Source organism: Coffea arabica, chromosome 10e, assembly GCF_036785885.1.
Source record: "Coffea arabica cultivar ET-39 chromosome 10e, Coffea Arabica ET-39 HiFi, whole genome shotgun sequence".
NCBI lineage: Eukaryota > Viridiplantae > Streptophyta > Magnoliopsida > Gentianales > Rubiaceae > Coffea > Coffea arabica.
In genome coordinates, this window is record NC_092328.1 from 8,482,946 (window position 1) to 8,499,863 (window position 16,918).

General features: G+C 41.9%; 1 protein-coding gene across 1 annotated transcript; it reads right to left on the minus strand.

The window, feature by feature from the left end:
- Window positions 1–14,355: 14,355 nt before the first annotated feature.
- On the minus strand, window positions 14,356–16,222 carry LOC140015076 (uncharacterized). Its single transcript, XM_072066951.1, has 3 exons — window positions 16,147–16,222; window positions 15,057–15,286; window positions 14,356–14,595 (listed from the first exon to the last, which is right to left on the minus strand). The coding sequence occupies exons 1-3, from the start codon at window positions 16,220–16,222 to the stop codon at window positions 14,356–14,358; spliced, it is 546 nt and encodes a 181-aa protein (XP_071923052.1).
- Window positions 16,223–16,918: the final 696 nt, after the last annotated feature.

Sequence of the window (16,918 nt, forward strand, 5' to 3'; positions counted from 1 at the left end):
GAAATAATGAAGATTCGGTTAGATCTCACAGATATTATGGACCGCGCCTTCGCGTCAACCTTTGGATAGAGGAGGAAATTAGCCGCTCCTCATCGTGTCAATCCCGGGTGATTTAGTTGAGTACATTCAATTGATTTCCGAAGAATTGGAAAAACACAAGAGGAATCTCACGGAATTTAGAAGAGTCAAAAGCAAACAGTGAAAAAGGGTTTCCGTTGTACAGAGCCCAGATGCAATCCGCAGAAATATTCAATGTCTGGCCGCTAGCCGCTAGCCGCAGGCGAAACGAAAGTAAAAGAAGGAAAACAGGAAAAAGCGTCCGACAAAAAAGTAGAAAAAAGAGAATTAAAAGCTCCGATCTTGATTCTTTCTGAATCCTGCTTTATAGCCGCCGCCCACAAATAAGAGTCAAAGCAGGAAACGTCTGGTGCAAAGCCTAGTGTTGTCTCCAGAGTTCTGATCCCACGTTCCGGGTTCATGTGGACCACGGTCCGTCTTTCGGTTTCGTCCGCCTTCCAAGGCGTGGCCACGCCTTGGAACGGTAAGTCTTCTGGAAATTCATCCCGCAAGATCATTTTTCATGCCTACCACCTACAATTCACACAAATATCGAATATAAGTGAAATTTCAATTCTTAGTACCGTGAATAGCCAAAATTAGGACAAGATAGTAGTACAAAATACGCCAAATAACCGTTCTATCAAATCCCCCCACACCTAGACAATGCTTGCCCTCAAGCATTTCGGAGCTCAGAAGTACAACCAAGAGAGCAGAGGTCATGTAGCAGTCTATACTAACACAAACATCTAGGGTCCCTGACAATATCACCAAAGGTAGAACACACGGGACATGTTATAATTCAAAGGATATATATGAATACTAGGATCACTCAATTCAACATCACGGAATGCCATTACCATAGGCTTGCACATTTATCACATCTCCACCACTTAAAAGTGAACTAAACACATAAATCAAAGGGACTTTAATAGGGTTGTAATGAGGCTCAGGTGAAAGGCGGGTTTAGAAAGTATAGATAGTGGGTAAAGTGTCAAGAGTATGTCCGAAACTCACCAATAACCACAGTGCTTTACCGGAGGGGTTTTGTAAACAAGGCAATTTCCACTTGCTGTACACCCTGTACAAGTGCCCCATTATTTTTGGTCGGCTCGCAAGGCGTGGGCACGCCTTGTAGCCCATAGTCCTCTGGTCACAAGGTCTCTTCATGAATTTTTTTCACTTTTTTTTTTTTTTTTCAAGAGACAGTCCTGTAAGGCGTGGGCACGCCTTGTAAGCCAAAGTCCTCTGGTCAGTGGCCTTTTTTCCCAATTTCCCCTCCTTTACACAAAGATAGCATCATATAGCTCCTAATCTATCAGCACTTTCAACCCCAAATTCGTTTGCTTTGCACAAATGATGGATTTCAGACATCCCTTGACAACACATGAATAAACGAGAAAGTTTAAAGGGGTCTTGGGTTAACAAACACGGATATCAACCAGAAACGAAGGACAGAAGCTCAAGTTGGTTCACTATTGGGATATAAAATGAGGGTTTGATTTTTTAGATAGCGGAAGAGGGTTAAATCCTAAATGCCCTTATCATTTCAAATGCACTCAGTTCATCAAAATGCGGTCTTGACATGTACAAAATAGCAAGTTCTAGAATGTTCATACTATGTGCGATACCCACTTAATCAAACAAAATAGAGCGAACAAGAATAAAATGCTCAAGTAAGGCTCAAAAGCTCCCCAAGAGTTACAAAAATGGGTAAATTCCAGCATACTCAACATTCAATGACATTGCCAAGGGAAACAAAATGCACAGCCAGCATATACGATGACATACCCACTCACTTTGATTATGTCATTCATCACAGCAACATGCCCCAACACAAACAAGCATAAAAATAACCAAAAAGGCGACTAACTACAATGTTTTTTTCATTTTTTTCCATTTCTTCTGTCTTCTTTTTTTTCTTTTTTTTTTTAAGTAACAAAGCAAAAAGAAAGAACTAATGAAAAAGAAAGTAATGGAAACCACTCCCCCCACACCTAAAACCTACATTGTCCTCAATGTAACCTAGAAAAATAAATTGCAAGGGCAGAGGGAGCGAAAACTTCCCTGACTACTGAAAAGGTGCGCCCGGAGCCTAAGGAGGCGGCGGATGCGGCGGCTGGAAGCCAATATGAGCATAGTAAGCTGCTTGATTCTCTGCCTGAATGCGGGCGAAAACCTGGAGCGCCATAAGCCGGCCATCTATCCTTGCCAGTTGGGTGTTGAGTTCATGAAGACCCACTTGGAGGTCCGGGTAACGGGGGTCTCCAGCAGGCGAAGGATGAGAGGAGGACGGACCCGCCTGGTCCGGATGGGGTGGCGAGTCAGTGGAGGGTGCAGTGGTAGGCACCCGAGGCCGCGGCCCGCCCTCACCAGGAGGCGTAAACTGATAAACATCGCCCACTTTGAAAATAACCCCCATTCGCTCCAAGCTACGCAAATCCAGGGGTTCATTTTCTCGAGCTAGAGTGTAGTTGTGCTCCTTGTCCAGATCAAGCACTCCCACTCGAATGGCCAAGTGAGTAATGAGTGATCCCAGTATCACCGGCTTATTACGCTTTTGCATGACCGTTTCCATCTGGGTGGCCACCCAACATCCAAAGTTAACCTTAACCTTGTTGCGCATGCACCAAAGAAAATAGAATTCCACCTTGGTAAGTGTGCCGGAGGTATCCTTTCGCCCCGAGAAATTGTGAGCTAAAAACCTGTGGACAACCTTCAAGACTGGATCCTTCAGATGGGAGGCCTTCGACTGACTCGGATTGTAAAGTTGACGATCCGTGGACCACTCCCTCCAAATGTCAATGTAGTCAGTAGAGAACGGTCGGGTGTAGTCACACGCACTGATTTATATGCCCCAGAAGCAATGGTGTCCTCACTAGCAAACCCCAAAGTCAGGTTAAACTCATTAATTGACATACCAAACTGAGTACCTCCCAATCTGAAATTAATGACCTCCGGCTCATCCAAAGTGATGAATTCATTTCTGTTGAACTCGAATGTGGAGAAGAGTTCACAACACAGCTCCTGAAACGTAGGATAGTTAATGGTTAGATATTGTTGCCAACCTATGGCTGAGAATAACTGTTCAACCTCCCGTGCAATTCGCAAATGGTCCAAGGTCGGGGCATGAAAGCACCTACAAGGAGTAAAAGGACGGTTTGCCAAGTTATTAAACCGCTCCACTTGTGCCTGTGTAAGATTAGTGACCGTTTCCCCCCCTCCTCCGGGAGACATAGTGCTCTTATTCAGGCCCAAACGAGACCGAATGGTGGGTTGAACCGGGGCTCGCCTCTTGCGAGGTTGGGACCCAGACGGCCCAGCAGTTGTCGCCTTCTTTGCAGGCATTCGGATGCCCAGAAATGAAATGTAAAGCAGCCCGGAGATAGCCAATCAATTACCCAAAAGAAGACACGGGACCACAGGTAACCAATAATATTCAACAATCAACAGTCCAATAGCAAAGAGGGAACACAATGTCCCCACCAAACAGCAACCGGTCAACAAACACCAACCAATGCCCCACTGCTGTTAAATAGCCGACAACAATAAAGAAGACCACTCCAACTCCCCTCAAAACAAGATATCAGTCAATAACAGGCAACTATCAACGAGCAACTGACCACTTGTTCCAAATAATAAATTCACTAGAGCCCACAGATTTCCCAAAATAGATAATGAATGCAAGGCAGATATGAGGACTCTCCCAGCCAGACAACAACCAAATGTTCCCCCGACAATACCAACAATTATAGCGACCCAAAAAGGGGCAAACATTCAGCAATTAAAATTCCCACTCGAAGTCACCAGTTTAACAAGAAAGGCAAATAGGGGTACCACTTTTTTTCTTTGTCCACGCTGAAGAAGAAATTGGCGGAGAATGAGAGCTGAGGCTGGGCGCGCGCAGAGGACTGGTCGAAAGAATAGGTCACGGGCGTTGGTGTGCGACTGGCGAGGTTGCGGGCTGAGGCGGTGCGCGGCAGGAGAAAATGCAAGGGGGCTGGCGCGCTGGAGAGTGCTCGCGCGGCTGCTGTCTGCGCGCGCGGCACCTTGGAACCCCTACTCTTCTGTCCAACACCACAAAAAACATCAAAACATTAAAATAACACTGAAAAATCATAAAGTAAGGAAAAATGATCACAACTAATATTGTACTTCTTGGGTTGCCTCCCAAGCAGCGCCTTTCTTTAACGTCTTTGGCTAGACATAGTTTTCAACGGTCTAGACTTCACCACTTGGATCATCAAGGAATAGAACCTCCACGTGCTCGCTATTAAACCCTTCATAATAAGGCTTTAAACGATGACCGTTGACTACGAACTTTTTCTCCGTCTTGAGACTTTGGATTTCCACTGCGCCATAATGAGAAATATTAGTAACAACAAATGGACCAATCCAACGGGAACGCAACTTACCAGGAAACAGCTTAAGCCTCGAGTGATAAAGTAGGACTTTTTGCCCAACGACAAACGACTTCCTTGAGACTTGTTGGTCATGAAAGACTTTGTTTTTCTCCTTATAAATTGCTGCATTCTCATAGGCTTCATTCATTAGCTCCTCCAACTCTTGTAATTGGAGCTTTCTATTTCCTCCGGCCTCCATAAGGTCCATATTACACCGCTTGAGGGCCCAAAACGCCTTATGTTCAAATTCTACCGGTAAGTGGCTCGGCTTCCCAAAAACTAACCTGTAAGGGGACATTCCAATTGGCGTTTTATACGCAGTGCGGTAAGCCCAGAGAGCATCCTCCAGTTTCACACTCCAATCCTTTCTATCAGGTCTCACCATCTTTTCCAGAATCGACTTAACCTCTCTATTCGATACTTCGGCCTGACCATTCGTTTGGGGATGGTAGGGAGTGGACACTTTGTGGAGCACACCATACTTACGAAACAAAGCAGTGATCGTCTTATTACAGAAATGGGTGCCCCTGTCACTCACTATGGCTCTCGGCATTCCAAAACGGACGAAGATGTTAGATCTTATAAAATCTGCAACCACTCGAGAATCATTAGTCCGGGTGGCTTTTGCCTCCACCCACTTGGAAACATAGTCAACAGCAAGTAAAATGTACAGGAAACCAAAAGATGAGGGGAAGGGACCCATGAAATCTATACCCCAGACATCAAAAATCTCAACAAATAATATGGGGGTTTGACTCATTTGGTCTCTACGAGAGATATTCCCCACCCTTTGACACTTATCACAAGATTTGCAGAACAAGTATGCATCCTTGAAGAGAGTAGGCCAATAAAAATCACTTTCCAACACCTTACGAGTTGTCCGCTTAGGACCAAAATGCCCTCCACATGCAAACGAATGACAAAAAGTCAAAATAGAGTGAAACTCACCTGCACTTACACACCTTCTTATTACTTGGTTTGAGCATTGCCTCCACAGGTAGGGGTCATCCCAAAGGTAATGTTTGACATCACTCTTTAGCTTATCTCTTTTAGCTTTTGACCACCCTGCAGGTAATTGATTCGTTACCAAAAAATTTACAATGTCAGCATACCAAGGTATTGACGACTCAATGGCTAATAATTGTTCCTCAGGAAATGATTCTCTTAACGGTAGATCCTCTTGATTTGTGAGCAACCGGCTCAAATGATCAGCCACCAGATTCTCGGCTCCGCTCTTATCCCTGATTTCTAGGTCGAACTCCTGCAGGAGCAAAATCCACCTGATCAACCTTGGTTTAGCATCCTTCTTCGCCAGCAAGTACCTCAAAGCTGCATGATCAGAGAAAACTATTACTTTTGCACCCAATAAATATGACCTAAATTTTTCTAGTGCAAAAATAACAGCTAATAATTCTTTCTCCGTCGTGGAGTAATTAAGTTGGGCTCCACTTAAGGCTCTCGACGCGTAATAGATCGCGTGTGGTGCTCTTCCAATTCTTTGTCCCAACACGGCCCCCACGGCATAGTCACTCGCGTCGCACATGATTTCAAACGGAAGGTTCCAATCTGGGGGTTGAATGACAGGCGGCGATGTCAATGATTCCTTCAGTTTATCAAAAGCCACCTCACATTCATTTGTGAAATCAAATAGCACGTCCTTCTGCAGTAACTTGAACAGGGGTGCTCCTATCTTTGAAAAGTCTTTGATAAACCTCCTGTAAAAACCTGCATGGCCCAAAAACGAACGCACTTCCCGTACACATACGGGGTAAGGTAGAGCAGAAATAAGGTCTATTTTAGCTTTATCTACCTCAATTCCCTTAGCTGACACGACGTGCCCTAAGACAATGCCATGATCTACCATAAAGTGACATTTTTCCCAATTAAGTACCAAATTCGTCTCTATACATCTTTTCAGAATTAATGCCAAATTCTCAAGGCACTCATCAAAACTGTCCCCGTATACACTAAAATCATCCATGAACACCTCGATTATTTTTTTCACATACTCAGAGAAAATACTCACCATACACCGTTGAAAGGTCGCTGGAGCATTGCAGAGGCCGAAAGGCATCCGGCGGTAGGCAAACGTGCCAAATGGGCATGTGAAGGTGGTCTTTTCCTGGTCTTCTGGTGCGATCGCGATCTGAAAGTAACCTGAAAAGCCGTCCAAGAAACAATAGTAAACACGACCTGCCAATCGTTCTACCATTTGATCAAAAAAAGGGAGGGGGAAGTGGTCCTTTTTAGTCACGGAATTCAGCCTCCGGTAGTCGATGCACTGACGCCAGCCAGTAGCTTTTCTGACCGGGACCATATCACCCTCCTGGTTCTCCTCCACGGTCACCCCCGCCTTCTTCGGGACCACTTGGACAGGACTCACCCACGGACTATCCGAAATAGCGAAAATGATCCCTACCTCCAGAAGCTTGAGTATCTCCTTTTTCACAACTTCCATCATCAGAGGGTTCAATCTTCGCTGTGCTTGCCTCACTGGCTTTGCATCATCCTCGAGTCTTATCCGGTGCATGCACAAGGACGGGCTGATCCCTTTTATATAGGCTATACTCCATCCAATTGCTTCCTTATGCTCCCTAAGGATTCGCACTAGTTTGTCCTCTTGACTTGGAGATAGGTGTGCAGAGATGATCACCGGGAGTGTATCCCGATCTCCTAGGAATGCGTACTTTAGATGCTTCGGGAGAGGCTTTAATTCCAACTCCGGTGCCTGCACAACTGAAGGGAGCAGCTTTGTCTGAGCCTCTGGCACAAAAAGAGAGGCAAGTTCATACCTTGGGGATACGGGTGGAATTGAGTGTAAGGCTTCAACAGCATGGAGCAAATCTCCCCTTAGGTCCACATCAGGAGTTACACCCAACTCCAGATGCTTGATTAGAGCCACTTCCAATGCGTCTTTGCCATCTAATTCAAAAGTTTCCTGCACAAAAGGCTCAATAGCGCTCACAGCAAAAACCGAGTTAGATTCCTCTGGATATTTCATCGCATCAAAAATATTAAAATTCACAGTTTCACCATCAAATTCCATTGACAAAGTACCCTCATTCACATCTATCTTAGTTCTAGCAGTGCTAAGAAATGGTCTACCTAACAAGATAGGTGAAGGATTCAGTGATTTTTCATCTCCCATGTTCAAGATATAAAAATCTGCAGGAAAGACCAATTCATTTACCTGAACCAAGACATCCTCAACTAGCCCCTCTGGATATGCATTTGTGCGATCAGCTAGTTGGATTATGATGGCTGTTTCTTTAAGTGACCCAAGATTTAGAGAAGCAAAAATGGTCTTTGGCATCACATTGATTGACGCCCCTAAATCTAACATTGCTTTCCTGATCGGTGTATTCCCTATCTTACAGGGGATCGTGAACATACCTGGATCTCCACACTTTGGTGGAAGCTTTCTTTGGAGCATTGCTGACACATTCTCTCCCACCGCTATTCTTTCGTCCCCTCTCAGTTTCCTCTTATGGGTTCACAGATCCTTGAGAAATTTAGCATATTTCGGTATCTGCTTGATTGCATCCAGTAAAAGGGATGTTAATCTCCACTTTTCGGAACACATCTAAAAGCTCTTTTTCCTTCTCTATCTTTTTTGTCTTCTCCAGCCTGCAAGGAAAAGGAGGTAAGTTAGATTTAATAGTGGGCGGAGGAGTGAAGGTTACCTTAGGATCCTTGCGAATACGCCCTTCCTCTTCAATTTCCTTCTCTATCTCCTCTTCACTTTTGCTTTTTGAATTTTCCACTTTAGGCCCTTCCAATTCCTTGCCACTCCTCAGCGTCATGGCACTTACATTCCTGGGATTTACCTCGGGTTGCGATGGCAACTTTCCATAAGAGTGGGACTCCAAGCGATTGATGGCAGTTGCCATTTGGCTTATTCGAGCCTCCATATCCTTCATGCCTGCTTTTGTGTCCTGCTGGAACTGAGTGGTGCTCATGGTTAAGGCTCTAGTTTCTTGCTGGAGTTGAGCCATATTTGTGGTCAATGACCTGGTCTCTTGCTGGAGCTGGGCGGTTGTCGTAGCCAGGTTGGTAGTAGTCGTGGCCAGGTTTTTCACTAGGTCCTCCAGAGAACTTCATGAGTTGGAGGACGAGGGTTGCGATTTTGGTTGCCATGGCTGGTGGAATCCTGGTGGACGATTTGGGAATGCATTTTGTTGCCTGTTCCCATAACTGAGATTGGGATGGTCCCTCCAGCCCGGATTGTACGTATTGGAGTATGGGTCGTACTGCCTGCGGGGCGCGGGCACGCCTCCGGCCATGTTTACCTGTTCCGCTCCGTCCTCTTGCAAAATGGGGCACGAGTCTGTGCAATGGTCCATGCTAGTGCATATTCCACACACCTTCGCTCGCGGCGCGTCTCTCATGGCTAATTGCCTAACAACTGACGTCAGTTCTGACATTTGCTGCTGTAAGGATGAAATCTCTACCTCGTTGACTCTACGGGGAGGGTTGCTCTCACGGGAGCCAAATTGTTGGGAGTTCTCTGCCATGGCTTCGATGAGCTCCCACGCTTCTCTTGGTGTCTTGTTTGCCAGTGCTCCCCCCACTTGCAGCGTCGATGATACTCCTATCGGTTGATTGGAGCCCTTCGTAGAAGTATTGGATTAACAGTTGCTCACTAATTTGATGCTGCGGGCATCTAGTGCACAACTTGTTAAACCTTTCCCAGTATTCGTACAAGGACTCACCGGGGTATTGTTTTATGCCGCAGATCTCCTTCCTCAAACTCGCAGCCCGGGATGCAGGGAAGAATTTTTCCAAGAATTTCTTTTTCAGCTGCGCCCACGTGGTAATACTACCTACTGGTAGGTAGTACAGCCAATCTTTAGCTGCATCTTTGAGAGAGAACGGGAAGGCTCTCAGTCTAATTTGCTCTTCAGTGACCCCAGGAGGTTTCATACTAGAGCAGACCACCTCGAACTCCTTTACGTGCTTGTGGGGTTCTTCGCCAGAGAGACCATGGAAAGAGGGTAAGAGTTGAATTAATCCCGACTTTAGTTCGAAAGCGGTATTCTCAGCCAAAGCGGGGAATGTGATGCATAAGGGCTGGTGAGTCAGTTCCGGGGCAGCCAGCTCCCTCAATGTTTGGTTGTTGGCCATGCTTAATTCGTCTTCCGCTGACTCGTTTTCAGCAAATAAGTGCCCTTCTTTTTGCCTCTTGGTCTCTTGCCTCCGCCTACGCGCTGCCTTCTCAACCTCAGGATCGTATACTAATTCACCTGTGCGAGAAGAACGGGGCATAAACTAGCAAAAATACCAAGAAGAATAAAATAAAGTAAAAACTGAATTTAAAAAGAAACAAATAATCCAAACGCCAGCTCCCCGGCAACGGCGCCAAAAATTGACAGGTGCCGAACCTGCACAATAATAAATACCTACTCAAGAAAATTACAAATTTTGTATATAGCGGTGAGTAGGATCGAATCCACAGGGAGCAGGTAGGAAATTATTTCTTTCCAAATCAGTAGAACAGAATTGGGGGATTTTCAATGGGAGGCACACAAATAAAATAAAACAAACAAAATTCAAAACTAACTCACAAAGCACAATTTACTGAAAATAGCAATTAATAAAAGTTCTACCCAAAGGATCAATTGCTCAGGCACGGTCCAATTAAATGCTCATCGATGCAAAGATATTTCACCCATTTATCACTAGGTTGGTTATAGCCATCAATAAGTTCTGACAACCAGCTCTTTCTTACTTTTTCGACAGTCAAGGTACGACCATTGACTGCTTCTCTAACCAGATAACAACCCTAGGTACGACCGTAGGAATTTAATTACCCAATTGCATTAAAGCTAGAAGAACCCAACCCTAACCAATAAACACGCTAAGAGGGTTTATTTAAATTAGATCTTGCGTTTCCCCATCATAAAGCCAATTATGGTGGTTACCACGGGGCGCTAACTAAATGAACAATTACGGATTCTATTTAATTAACGTGGCAGTAGGCTATTAAATTAAACCAAATACCCGGCCGTTGATATTCAATTAATCAAATACCCATAAACAATTAATTCAGGAAACGCACGAATAGCAATTAATTGGAGGAAATAATGAAGATTCAGTTAGATCTCACAGATATTATGGACCGCGCCTTCGCGTCAACCTTTGGGTAGAGGAGGAAATTAGCCGCTCCTCATCGTGTCAATCCCGCGTGATTTAGTTGAGTACATTCAATTGATTTCCGAAGAATTGGAAAAACACAAGAGGAATCTCACGGAATTTAGAAGAGTCAAAAGCAAGCAGTGAAAAAGGGTTTCCGTTGTACAGAGCCCAGATGCAATCCGCAGAAATATTCAATGTCTGGCCGCTAGCCGCTAGTCGCAGGCGAAACGAAAGTAAAAGAAGGAAAACAGGAAAAAGCGTCCGACAAAAAAGTAGAAAAAAGAGAATTAAAAGCTCCGGTCTTGATTCTTTCTGAATCCTGCTTTATAGCCGCCGCCCACAAATAAGAGTCAAAGCAGGAAACGTCTGGTGCAAAGCCTAGTGTTGTCTCCAGAGTTCTGATCCCACGTTCCGGGTTCACGTGGACCACGGTCCGTCTTTCGGTTTCGTCCGCCTTCCAAGGCGTGGCCACGCCTTGGAACGGTAAGTCTTCTGGAAATTCATCCCGCAAGATCATTTTTCATGCCTACCACCTACAATTCACACAAATATCGAATATGAGTGAAATTTCAATTCTTAGTACCGTGAATAGCCAAAATTAGGACAAGATAGTAGTGCAAAATACGCCAAATAACCGTTCTATCAGAAGCGAGCGAACCATTGTCACTAGGTCCGCCGACGAGGTCAGTGCCTCGATACTCAAATCCTTGAATATCTCTACAGATTTTGGAGCTTCTCTGGTTCGAGACACTGGAGAAGCTTCGACTTCTGCTCAGCCCCCACCTCACACTCAGTAGGAACCAGAAGCTCAAGAGACAGGGGCACAACAAACTCTTTCTCCACCCGTTTCACGCCCACCACCTCCGCTGCGATCCAAGTGGCAAGAGCTCCTCAATGCCATCTGCTGTATGGAGACACGAGTCGTCGAGCGCATTGACCAGACCGAGAGGATGATGACAGAGCGACTCGACAGACATGATCGCCGTTTTCGTGCGATCGAGGATCATTTCCATATCCGCCGGTCACCTACTCCGACGCCTCAGCAGGAGAAGGGGCATATTGGTACATCACATGGAAATGAGGAGGCAGTAGACCCCCGTTCTGATGGAAATAAGGAGGCAGTAGACCCTCGTTCTGAGCAGTCATGAAGATCTTTAGCTCATTACATCTTTTGTTGCTATATTTTTCGTGTATTGTGTTCGGTTTAAACTTTGTAGTTTTCATATTGGATTCACTTGTGCTACTCAAGGTTTTTTGTACTCTTTTGTTTCATTACCAACAGAATTTGGATGATCGTGAGGATTAATGGCTTCAAATTGAATCACCACTTATTTTGAGGGAAGTTTCAGTTTCTATTACCTTCTTCACAATGAGGACATTGTTAAATTTAAGTGTAGGGGAGGGATTACTTTATCTTATGGGGATTGTGTCTTGAAATGCATGATTTGAGTTGTCTATGGCTTAAAAATGTTGGAATTTTATTTGGAAATGTTGTATTGTGGTTAATTTTCTTGAAATTGAGGTTGTTGACAGGGAGTTTTGTCCATTTTAATGGGGAAACTCTGTAAAAAATTTTTAAAATATTTTCCAATATTTCAAGTTAATGACCAAAATGTTCAATTCTGTGAAATTGTGAGTGGATTAATGAGTGGATTAAATGAGTGGATTAATGCATTAATTTTGTGAAATTGTGAAGGATATCGATATATGAAATTCATGCACGAGCTGAAAGAAGTGTAAGGATTGTCCAGAGGATAAAGTACACAAGAAATTAGGAGCAAAAATGAAGGAAAAAGGAAAGAAGCGAAAAAACTGAAAATTTAATGGCACGGATCCGAGCTCGGATCCGTGAGAGCAAAGAGAGATCCGATCCCTCGTCTGTACTTCTGGAGGAGTGTATCCGAGGTCAGAAGATCCGACCCCGGATCCATCATGGGAAGTTTTCGGATCCTAAAGATCCGAGCTCGGATCTATATTCAATCCTCGGATCCGAGACTCGGATCTGTCTCTCTCTTCGGCAAGTGACACAGCCGTTTTCCTTTACCTTTCTCGCAACTTTTCCAGCTATTTTGAGGAACAGAAATCGGTGGCACATGCTTCTGCAACAAAAGAGAAGACTAAATGAGTTGTAGACAAAAGAAAACATCATATCTTTGGTTCAGCTACTGACTACATTAGAGATAGCACTCAGGGTTTGAGGCTTTTAGGATTCAGGGTTTTAGGGTTTTAGAGATCAAGATTTAGTGTTTTAGGAGAATAGCACTTTCGGGTTTAGGGTTGTAGGATTTTAGTTTGACAATAGTGTGCCTTGATTAGGACTTTAGATTTTTGATTAAAATAGTAATCCTATCGTGCCGCAAAAATATTTTTTAATGGATTTTAATAAACCCAACAACCTTGATTTAATGTTTTAGGGTTTACAAGGATTTGGTTTCTAAGATTTACGATTTAGTGTTTTACGGCTTTAACACTTAGGGTTTTAGGATTTTTGCATGACAATAAATTTGCCTTGATTATCGCTTTATTTTTTAATCAAAATAGTAATCCTACCAATAATTGTAAAAGGTAAAACACGCAAGATTTAATCGCTAGATATTTGATTTAATTTTTTTTCTTTTCCTTTTCAACTACCAAACAAATAACATGCACTTCATAAAAATAACTTATATAATTTTTTTAAATAACATCGCGTTATGAAATTTCTAAAATTACAGTTGAAATTGTAACAGATATTATTGACTATTAACTATTAGATTCTTATAACTAATATTCATCGGTGTCAACAAATAAATACGATTCATTAATAACAAAGGAAAATTAGAATTTGATAGAAAAAATTTATTTGATAAAAAAGGAAAAAAAGTTAGTATTTTATTTATAAAATATAGTCAACACCTTACATGTTAACAATTTCATTCTATTTTTATATTGATATATGAAATAGAAAGAACTATGCATGTGTACTTTTTCCACCATTTAAAAATAAAATAACGTATTTCCAACCGTACAATTACTAATTTTGTTTAATATAAAAGAAATATGATTTTTTTTGAGCACATATTTGATGACTTTAGGCATGTGCAAGTTTTAAAATAAAAAAAATTTATTCCTCTGGTAATTACAGATTTTTAAATAACATTTCTCTAACATTTCTCCGAAATATAAAATTTTAGTAGAGCTTTTAAAATAAGATTTTACTACCGACAGCATTTTAGTAAAGGCAAATTCTACAAAACAAACAACATTTACAGTTAATTTTACATTTTGGTGGGAGCTCGTAAATTTCATTTTAAATTTTTTTTCTAGCAAGTTTGAATTTAATTTTCTGAAAGTCATACTTATAAATGCGAAATCTAACAAAAAAATTAAATACAATTTTTGGAGGTCCAATTTATCAAATGCAAGCTATTTGAAAAATTTTATTTAGGAGCTCGCATTTAGCTCTTACTATTTTCTGGAAAAAATTCTCTAGCTCCCAAAAAAAAGCAAAAAAATTTAAATTATACTTAGTGTGGAGCTCTATTGAGCTCGCATTCCGCGAATGCGAGTTCTATTGCCCCCTGAAAAAAAAATTTTAAGGAATGCGAACGCCAATGCGAGATCTTTAAACATTTTGTTTTAATACAAAAAGATCTCTGCCTCCGAAAAAAAAAGCACAAAAATTTTACTGGCCTCTGCTGAGTTCGCATTCCTCGAATGCGAAGACCCCCCTACGGAATATCTCACCAAAATCACCCCTTTTGTAGAATTTTTTTAAAATTCACCACAAATTTGGAAATTTCTCCTCACTATCATTGCCACCGGGTGCGGTGATCATAGCAGCAAATGCAACTGTTGCGACCAGAGTAGCTACCACCATGCACGAGTTTGATAAATCCTTCGTCAATCCCTTTGCATTCTTTAGCAACTTTTCATGGGTATCAGAGAATAATTCTCGAGGAGTTTTTCCTTTGTCATTCTTTTTTATCCTTAACTCGTAATAGACTATTGCTTCCACGGCCTGCATGCAGTTAATTAGAGGATTAGCCTAGGTTTCTATATGCACTCTAATTGCTAATACTAGGTTTCTATGTGCACTGGGCAAATAATTTATAGCGAAATAACCATCATAACACAAAATGAGAAAACCAAGGACGCTACGTAACAGAAGGCTTTAGTTTTGGGTACACTATTACACTTTCTGGCATTTGTTTTTGTTACACCATATATTTTAAGGCGACACTTGCCTTTTTAGTTTATATCCAGAAGCCATTAGGGTCATGCAGGCAACTATCATACTAAAATATGGTGTAATGTAGATGTGATATGAAAAAGTACGATTAAAAGATCCAAAACGTACTATTTAGAAGTATGATATATGCCACGGCTTGGTTAAGCAAGAAACTTGCATGCAAAGGAGACTAATCCAAGGTTTTGTAAAGACGGTTTAAAATAGAATTACTACAACAAGGCATTACGTACCTTGAACCATTGGAATTCTAGCTGCATCTGAAATGCAGGACCTGGCACAGAAGCGACTTGAGATGTAGAAGCCAATTTTGCCGCCAAATGAAGGATATTATTTCCCTTATCAGCTTGTAATTCGGCAAAGGCCTTTGTATTATTTCCGATCAACTCTATTATGTGATTAAATATTTTCACTTGGCGATGCTCGACGGCCACGTGCAATAACAACCGTTTGGTGTTTCTTCCTGCATACCAAATTAGATCAGAAAAATGATTTAAACACTTCTACAAGTTCAAAAGCTCCTTGCTCTATGGCTAAGTGCAAGATTGGGGTATGATTATCAGGGATGAAGTATTCCTGAACAGAATTGATATCTTCTTCCTTTTTTAACTGCTCGCAGACAAACTCTACAATCCCAAGTGCTTGCAGGTGCCTTTCCTTTATTTTGGACACCTCCCTTATTTCTGCAACAAATAGAAAGACCAGACATGTAAGCGTCGACAAGACTTACGTTTAAATTGAAATTTAGTATATTTGGAAACCTTATTTAAGAATAACGGTGTCGTATTTTAGTGATGTACTATAGAGAGATAATATGTTGGAAAAGTAAAATTTTGGTTGGACAACAGTGTTTAAGAAATAATATAAAAGTTTTCTAAAAAATGGCCAACCCATTCACATAAATTTGTAGGAGTTTAGCTACAGTAATCTACGTACTAATAACTGAGAAAGAAATGAAAAATCGTGAATATTCCAAAAAAAATCCAGGTTTGAGTAGTCAATACCTGAAGTTGGAAATTGAAAAAAAAAATGAAGACCATGAGAATTCAAAGAATCCAAGCTTAAGAAATGCCGGAGCATTAACCACTGTACAGGACCAAACATTATTTGCAACCCAAATTAGTGGTAAAAGAACTAATATCATTAACTGATTCACTATATTCCTCAAAAACGAATTTGAGTGATAGGCTAAAATTTATCTATTTATTTTATTATTATTTTCCCCTGTTACCTGACTTGATGTGGATTAATTGCTGGATTCTACTCATTTTCCTTAATTTACATATATTTCAGGGAGTAGAACGAAAATATGATAACAGGTACCAAATTGACAGGAAAAGAATTCAGATGATAAAGCTTGTCCCAGGGGCACTTTTGGAACAGGAGATGTCACGCCCATTTTGGTAATTTTCGCAAAGGAATGACTGACGGAGGGCTTCTCTTCCTGCTGTGAGCTGCCGCAATAAAGGGAAGAAAAGGAGGATCAGATGGGGGCTGGCTTAATTCTTAGCTTTTCGTCTTTAGCTTAGCAAAGAAAATTGTTGACTTTTCCCTTGTACTTTACTTTTTGGCTTAAGACATGTACGAATGTGAGGAGGAAGCTTTTTGTCAGCTTTCTTTGACTTTTCCTTCTTGCACCTTGTGAATGATTTTGCTCTGCGGATGCTAGGAACAAGAAAGGGCTTCAATTCTTACCTGTGCCTTACATTTGCTTTCTAAGTGTTTGACGAATTGCGGCTCTTGAAATGCATACAATGGCCGTGACTTCTGCTGAAATTTCCCGCGGGCTTAGTTCATCCAATATGAGCTAATCCCCTCGTTCTAGTCAAGAAACGACGGATGCTTTGGGTCACCTGAAAACTGTGAGATCGATTTAATTTAATCTTTCCCTTTTATTTATTGGTATTCGTGTATTCTCTGATTAGTATGCTTATGGTTATTTAATTAGTTGATTGTCTTGGATCCAGATAATTAATTGATTTGGTAATCTATTGTCAATTGGGGTATTGAATCCGTAATTGTTTAATTACCTCAAAATAGTGGCAACTGACACGATTAGATTCGTGTCAGGGGGGATACGCGGGCTAATCTAAAA